The sequence below is a fragment of the Aptenodytes forsteri genome, unplaced genomic scaffold, assembly GCF_000699145.1.
Source record: "Aptenodytes forsteri isolate BGI_AS27 unplaced genomic scaffold, ASM69914v1 Scaffold278, whole genome shotgun sequence".
Taxonomy (NCBI): domain Eukaryota; kingdom Metazoa; phylum Chordata; class Aves; order Sphenisciformes; family Spheniscidae; genus Aptenodytes; species Aptenodytes forsteri.
In genome coordinates, this window is record NW_008795907.1 from 3,425,359 (window position 1) to 3,433,806 (window position 8,448).

The following is an 8,448-nucleotide window of genomic DNA, read 5'->3' on the forward strand; positions in this document are numbered from 1 at the left end:
AATGATCAGGGGGATGGAACACCTCTCCTATGAAGAAAGGCTGAGAGAGTTGGGGTTGTTCAGTCTGGAGAAGAGAAGGCTTCGAGGCGACCTTATTGTAGCCTATCAGTACTTAAAGGGGGCTTATAAAAAAGATGGGGACAAACTTTTTAGCAGGGCCTGTTGCGACAGGACAAGGGGGAATGGCTCTAAACTAAAGGGGAGTAGATTTAGACTAGATCTAAGGAAGAAATTTTTTACAGTGAGGGTGGTGAAACACTGGAAGAGGTTGCCCAGAGAGGTGGTGGATGCCCCATCCCTGGAAACATTCAAGGTCAGGTTGGATGGGGCTCTGAGCAACCTGATCTAGTTGAAGATGTCCCTGCCCACGGCAGGGGGGTTGGATTAGATGACCTTTAGAGGTCCATTCCAACCGAAACTATTCTATGATTCTATGATTCTATGATTCTATGATTCTATGATTCTATGATTCTATGATTCTATGATCATGGTTCTGGTTGGGTGATACAAGATTAATAAGTACAAATCAGGATGTAAAGCATTTAATGAGGAAAAACATTTACTTGACAGTGACTAAATTTCAATTCTGAAGATCTTTCAAACTAAACCAGACAAAATGCAAGAATTGTGCATCTTTGGCAAAGAGAAGGACTAGTTAGTTTCTATCTGATTCTCTTCTGTGTCTTGTATCAAAGCAGCATCCTAAATAAGAGAGTCATTGTAGCTCTGAGAAGGACACAGATTCCATGGGGATTTCCTGCTTTCCAGATACCTACTGTTTACTAGAAATATTAAGTGCAAATCCTCCTTCCAGCCCCACATACAAGCTGCATGTGCCACAGCCCTGCATTTTGAAAAGCATCATGAAAATCAAGAAACTGAGCCAGAACAAATCTTTGTGCAAAATCTGCATAGATGCACTGTGCACTGTTACATGACGAGTGCTGAATTTAGGGCTAGTGGAAGGTATGGATTGATACATTTCATACTCAAATATGCTTCACAGTGTGTGTTAAACTGCACCGCAAAGATTACTGCTTCAAACCAAAGCAAATTCCCTTCTGTAAGATCACTGACCTGTCCTTCAATCCTCTCATCACCTTCTGGATAAGAAGAACCTTATCTGTGAGTATATTTTGGCGTTGCAGCTCCAATACCGTATCATGATGATCCTGTTAAAAGAAAGTGTGGATATGCCAGCTGAGCAGACATCCTCACAACTTCTGAAAACTGGGCACATGGTCTGAAAGAGGCCCAAAATCAGCATGATGTAGTGCGATTAAAATGCATTTGTGGAACTGCAGTAGGAAGAGTGCACACCACCTCACCACACCATGTCTGGCCGTAGCCATAAACAAGCAGAGAATCTGCCTGCAGTAAGACTGTTTCTACCTGGGGGAATGCTATGGACAAGGAAGTCCCCTGCAACACTGTGCAGGTATCCAGTTCTTTTCTATGCTCAAGGCTTGAGCAGAGACCAATACATTGCACTGTGCTATTTTAGCTGCAACACTGGCGCACAGGAACAGGATCAGCCTCTCCCACACCAAGCTGGGTCCATTAAATTACTTGGCCTTCAGGAACAAAGATCCAGCCTCAGATTCAAGAGAGTTTGTAAGAGAACCCAGTCCTTCTAGGTCACCACTCTTGCACAAGCAGGTCAAGCTATACTGTGAAGCACCCAGTTTTTCAGGAGAAGAGACAATAACTGTCCTTTCTACTTACTTTAAGGAAAATCTTGGTCTTTCCAGCTTGCCAGCTTTCATCCTTGCCCAGCACTGCTTCAGAGATGCTGATACAGCTCTGTCGAGCATCATTCTTCAGCTGATGTGCAAAAGCATCATCATGTTAGGGCTTGGTTGGAAACACAGCACACTATGTAAGGATCTATTGCCCCACATTTCAAAGGGCAAAGAACAGAAACAGATGAGGTCTTACAGACCTCTGGGCTGACAGTATAATGAATGAAAGTGGTTCAGCTCAAATGGTCAAGAAAAGGAGGAACATGAGTGCATGGTCAAGCATTCCAGAGTTCAAGTGCGAGGAGGATGTTAGAGACCTCAGAAGTGTGTGATTACAGAAAAGAAACATCTGAGGGCAGTGGGGATGCCATGCTGCCTGGGATGTCTGTGTGGAGCAGGTCAAGGATAGCTGAACCTAAAAGCACCTTTACTGTTTCAGCTAAGGCCCAAGTGAGTATGTAAGTATCTAGCTACAGTTACTGTGATGACAGCTCTCTCAACTGTGCCAGCAATAATCCAAGAACTTTCTACTGTGGGAAAGACTAAACCCTCATAAGGAAAAGTTAGATTAGCCTTAAACCAAGTTTGTGCTAACACACCTGTTCTCGAAGAGACCATGGCAGGAGAACTCTGTATCTCTCAAAGAACTCCTCAAAGCTATAGCGAATTGGGTAGCCAGCTTTCCTGATCTGAATTGTCTCCATCATCCCTGAATATCGCAGCTGTTTGATACACAGCTCCCGGTTGAACAACTGAAAGGGAAAGCAGACAAGGAGGAGACTTAGCACTGAAAGAAGCTACACATGCAGCATTCCTCAGAACGTATCTATTAACCTCCAACCTCAGAGTGCCTGCAAAATGGCCTACTATGCTTTTTTTAATTGCATTTCTTATTTCTTTAGTGCCTTAAATTAATTCATTACAGGCCTAAACAAGTCACCCCAAAGGGTCTTCAAATTTGTGTTTATTGGCAGTGGAAACAGCCCATTAACTTCAGTCTGGCTTTAGCAACCATTTGCAATTCTAGAACTGCAATTTCATATGAACAATAAATTGTTCATATCATTTTGCAGGTGTGAATAATTGCAGTAGCAACTTAGGCCCTTTGGGCATAGCCAGGCAAAACATAGTTGCTTGTAATGCAGATTAAAAATAGGCTCACTAAACCACGTCCAGTACTTTAAAAATTATTAAGCCACTTGACCAACACCATACAAGGTTTTAATGTAGAACTGGGTCGTGATCTCCTGAGTTCCAGCCAAGCATCTTAATGACAAACTTGCTCCTCTTCTCCTGTAGTGTCAAATTAAGCCACATCACCCAGCTCTCCTGTTCTCTCTCAGGCTATTTCATAGTATGATCATTGTTTGATCCTAATGTTTTTTGTTTGTCCCCTTGTTAAGGGGCTAGAAACTCTCCAGTTTTGTCTTTGTCTTTACAGGAAAGGCTTTTACAACTCCTCTCAGGAATACACCTATGTGCTTTTTTGCCATCTATTACTCTATGATGCTTTTAGAGATGTTTTTGTAAATTAACAATGCTATATCCTACCACCCTTTTTATTCTAGTAATAGCCTGTACTCCAGCTCTTCTTGGCTGAAGTACAGATATAAAATGCTACACAGCAACTGACAAGCTTTTTCTCATTAAAAAGTTTGCTGGAGACAAGACCTCATATTGTTAAAACATTACCAGTGGTTTCTTGTAGTCATTTGGCTTGATGCAGCGGATGAAGTATGGCTGGCACTGCTCAAGGATTTTCATTAGTTTTTCCAGGGATTGCTTGAACTGTCCTCCCAGAGTAGAGAGCCGTTTGGTGGTATCCAAGCCCTGGGAAGAGTAAGCACATGCTGACTGCTACGGCATTCACTGTCAGAGGGCAAGTTAATAAATCTTTGTATTTTTGTACAATGTAACAGTATCACACAAGTGCCAGAAAAGAAATTATTTACCTACATGGGAGCTAAATCTGCCATCTGCATTTTATTACTTTGGGTTTATTCTTGCAAAGAAACCCCACTGAGCTCTTTCACCTACTTGGGTTCTAAGTTCTACTAAGTTCTACTAAGTTCTAGCAGTGGGGGTGGCTGTGGTGGAGGAAATTCTACCCACATGAGCCCACATAGGCCTGTCTCTTCCAACCAAGGCTGTGTTTAGTGTAGGGCCTGGGTGCCAAGCTATTATTCATGGGTGTGTGCCTGAAAGCTTGGGAAAAAACAGCCACTCCCAAAGCAATAATAACCTCCAGGCGAGACGCTTTGCTGCCATCTTATCGCTAACTAGGAATGCTAAAGATCCAGAACAGCTCATTCCTTAGTGATTAGGATGACTGATTGCCTTGCTCATTAATACTACAGTAAGCAGTGAAAAGGCAAACTTTTACTGGAGGATAAGGTAAGAGCTAGTGCATTTATTGCCGCATATAAAGTGCTTTATGTCTCACCACTCCTGGGTTCAATTTTGCTCCCAGTTGCGATAGTGTAACCCCCAGAGGGATTGCACTTGGCCGCAGTTAGTTCCTGACTTCCCCAGCTTCTCTGAAAGCACAGTTCCACCTATGTCTTTTTCACACAGATCATCACAATAGGCCTAGGCTTCTACCTCCTTGTACGTTTTAAGGGCACATTAAATTACGGTGACAAGAGTGCAGATTCCAAGTAACAAAAGGACTCCACTGGCCTTTTACATACAGGCATGGAGCTAATCATTGCAGCACAATACAGCTGGTTTGTTTGTTTTGGGGGTTTTGGTGGGTTGTGGGTTTTTTGGGTTTTTTTCCAAGTAAATAATTTAAAGTCCAGCGGTTCCCCTCACTTCCATAGTCGTTAGCCACCTGCAACAGCCAGTGTCTGCGCCTCCACCGTGCCAGCGGACAGGCTCAGGGCCCAGCAGGCAAGTGTGGGCAAGGTGCTGCCCTCCCCTTGTCTTTACAGTACCTCAGTCTGCTGGTTCTTACGTTTAAAGAGCCCCTTTTAACACTCAAGTTGCCACCTTCTGCTTTAGCTACAGGGCAACGCTGCCCTCCAGCGACCAAACACTCATGCCTTTGGAAAACAGTTCCTGGGAATGTCTCACAGCAGCTCTGATGCATCTTAGGCTAGGAAGCATCTGTTTGAAGCAGATATGATAACAGCTTATACCTGTTTAAGCTGTATAACAGTTAAAAGAAATTTGCACTCCCAGATCTTAGAGGCCTTTCTGCTGTACCAGTAAATCAGTGGGATGGCCACACAAGTCTGAAGCCCATGCCTTCATGAGCTCACACATACAACATTGATAAAGCTGAATTTGTTGTTGAGATGGTGATGACTTTTCTCCCCGGTATGTCAGGAGAGCAACTGAGACCTCAGGACAGCCAAGTTTTTTCTGGCACTTCATTCACTATTCTTTTCTGTAGGCTGCATCTTAGGCTTCCCAATGGTGGCTCAACCTATTTGAAATTAGTAAGGGTATTTCAGCTATCTTCTGTGCATTTTGAAATGGGCAGTAGCCCACATTTAGTATCTCCTTTCTTGACATGCTGCTGTACTTTCTAAATGTAAGGAAAGGGTTTTTTTTCAATAACACAACCTTATTTATAGAGACAAAAACCATTAGAGCATTAAAGCAATGTAGGTCTGGTATTTAATCTGAAGGTATTCATAGTATTTAAGAGATGCTAAGCCAGTTCTCTGTTGCTGCTTGTACCACTTCTGATATTCTTCTCCCCCAGGATGTTTACCTGTCCATGGCCAGATGTTCTGGACAGCAGAAAGCCACATTGGGATAAAGACTGAGGAAGAAAGGACAGGATCAGAAAACAATGCCAGGAGAATAGACAGCTAACAAGTAAGATAGCAAGCTGACTGTTTGTTCTGTACCCTGACAGGAAAACTCAAAGATATAAACATTAAAGCAAAAGTCCCTTCACACAATGTTGACGCTGCATAGTTAAATGCTCAGAAATCAGGGTATGTGAAAGTTGCAGCAGGGCAGAGAACTTGAACTCTGCCCCACGCTGTTTCCAGTCCACTGTGCTTTACAACCTCATTTTCACTAGGCACAGGACAAGACTCTCCACACCACTAGGTACAGATGATTCTGTGATAATTAGCCATTATGATCTTTGTCACAAAGCCTCTGGGCCAGGACGGAGAGCTAAAGTTACAGCAATATGCAGGGCGGTGAGACTGTGTCTACAGGTGTCACTGGGAGCAGGAGACAGAGTATCTTTCTGTGACAGCACAGCCATTTGCTCCTTTGTGCCAGCCTGTCAGCCCTCTGCAAGAACGAAAAGGCCAGGACCCACCTGCCAGTTGCCCAGTCAGACCCCTTGGTGTTACGTTCCCAGCAGGCTGGCTACATGTGCAGTATGGCAGCAGTTTAGCTGCTGGCTTCTGAACAGGTACTGGCTTTGCAGAGGGGTTTCTTGTTGGTGCCTTGTTCCATTCCAATGAACCTTTTGAACTACAGTTTCCTCCTACTAATTTACACCCATCCTGGCGATGTGGATGCAGTATGGATGCCGAGGCAGACACAGAGCAAACCCATCCAGTTGATGACAACATGTGGGGAGGTAGCACAACTCCTGCTTCTGTGACAGCCTGCAGGCATGGCTATACAGAACATCCAGGGATGCAGTCCTGGGAGACAGGGCTGTCATTACACTTGTTTACAGCATGAACACCAGATCCTGACTCCTCCTCCAGACTCCTTTGCAGAAATGGGTTGAATGAAAGGGATAGGGATTTGCAGAGACTATGCAAAAGAAAGAGGAGGTCAAGAACAGCCAGAGCCTTATGGAAGGGAGGAGAAATGAGTTGTTTCTGCAATCCAGTGCCAGTAAGCCAACCTTGTAGGCCTTGTCAGCTCCAAGATACCGGATGGTTCCACGTCCCAGACTAGGTGGAGTCGTTTCCACCTGGAAAATCTCTCTCAGGAATTTGTTTTTGGAGGAATGAATCACTTGCATTACATTAGCACTCAGTGTGTCCCGATTTTTCTCCAGGAAATCTATAGGATGAAAACAAAATCAGCTTGTCACCTCTGCAGCCTGCTGGCTCTAGCGCCGCTCTGTCTAGCTAAAATCCACTTCCTTTGCAGTAACTTGCAGATTAGGTTAGAGTAATCCTCCTGACCTCCTGATCTGACTTCAGATCAACACTACCCTGGAGTGCCACACATCCAGGGCAGGTCATGCCCTTCTCTTCACCCTCTGTATCCAGAAGAGAGAGGCTCACCTTTTGATTCATAAAAGACAACCCCAGCAAAATGGTTGATGCCAAACTTGGTGTCATGGACACTCTTAGGTGGGATGTAGACTTTACTTTTGCCATGGAGGGAATTGATTTTGACGAGCATGGTGGCATCTGTGCCCTAGAAACAAATACAGGCAAAAAAGGAGAGTTAAGCAGATTCCCCTCAGCACTGGCCTATGCTCAGCGAACAAATAGAAGTGGTGCTCAGAGATAACAAAAGCTCGAATTCTGCCCCTTATTTGTGTAGTAGATCTGGAGGAAGGTAGTGCCAGAAGTGTCTTCCCTTTTACACAGAGCTTCCTCTCAAGCATCAGGACAGAACACACCACCAGAGTGTAAGGCCTGGTATTTTAGGGCTGTACACAAGCCCCCATAACATTATTAACATCACCAGGTGCGCTGAGAATTTCCCAAATCTTTGGACCTCACAAGCAGAGCTCCCCACCAACCTTCCCATGCCATCCTACCCAGTCATGCTCTAAGGGGTGCATGCTCCTTCTCCCAGACAGGCACAGTTCTTTTACTCCCCAACTGGTGCAAGACTCAGAGATCCCTGGAAGAAGGCTGCCCTGAGCAAATACCAGTCAGCATTCCCAGATCGTGACTTCCACAGGCAAGGCAGTCATCTGGGTGCTTCTCTTCAAGGGGTGCCATCACAATCTCATTCCCTTGTGGTGCATGTGAGGCTAGCTCTGCTCGCTGGCCCATGCTAGGGGTAGTGAGTGCTGTGCTGTCTGAGAAGTCATGTGCTCTGGGAATCATAGAAGAGATGCTTTCTTGTCCTGACTGCAGGAACACCCTCTTCTTAGGGAAGAAAGGGGAAAGCTGTCTGCCTGTACATGATCCTCTCAAATTGTTACCTGAGGACTACAAATGAGCTGAGGCAGGGGCTTGCTTTTCTGGACAAGCCCACATTGCCATCTGATTCCTGCATCAGTACTCCTGCTTAGCCTCACCATGCTCTGGAGACTATGAAAATGCTCTGCAGGGATGCCTGAAATCAGATGCTACTATCATCTCTGCTCTCCTGTTTGAGATGCCTGGCCTTTGCAGAATAACATTTCATAGAATCATAGAATCATTTAGGTTGGAAAAGAGCTTTAAGATCAAGTCCAACCGTAAACCTAGCAATGCCAAGTCCACCACTAAACCACGTCCCTAAGCGCCACATCTACATGTCTTTTAAATACCTCCAGGGATGGTGACTCAACCACTTCCCTGGGCAGCCTGTTCCAAAGCTTGGCAACCCTTTCGGTGAAGACATTTTTCCTAATATCCGATCTAAACCTCCCCTGGCACAACTTGAGGCCATTTCCTCTTGTCCTATCGCTCGTTACTTGGGTATCACTTGTTACTTGGGAGAAGAGACCGACACCCACCTCGCTACAACCTCCTTTCAGGTAGTTGTAGAGAGCGATGAGGTCTCCCCTCAGCCTCCTTTTCTCCAGGCTAAACAACCCCAGTTCCCT

General features: G+C 45.0%; 1 protein-coding gene across 1 annotated transcript in view; it reads right to left on the bottom strand.

Annotated features, from left to right (window-relative positions):
* The window catches only part of MYO7B (myosin VIIB), a 52,493-nt gene that overhangs the window by 31,826 nt on the left and 12,219 nt on the right, over nt 1–8,448 (bottom strand). The window contains exons 13-18 of the mRNA XM_019473390.1: nt 6,962–7,097; nt 6,643–6,734; nt 3,435–3,596; nt 2,342–2,494; nt 1,726–1,824; nt 1,074–1,172 (exon numbers count right to left, since the gene is read on the bottom strand). Coding sequence (XP_019328935.1) covers nt 1,074–1,172; nt 1,726–1,824; nt 2,342–2,494; nt 3,435–3,596; nt 6,643–6,734; nt 6,962–7,097 — 741 coding nt within the window. The remainder of the gene's footprint in view (nt 1–1,073; nt 1,173–1,725; nt 1,825–2,341; nt 2,495–3,434; nt 3,597–6,642; nt 6,735–6,961; nt 7,098–8,448) is intronic.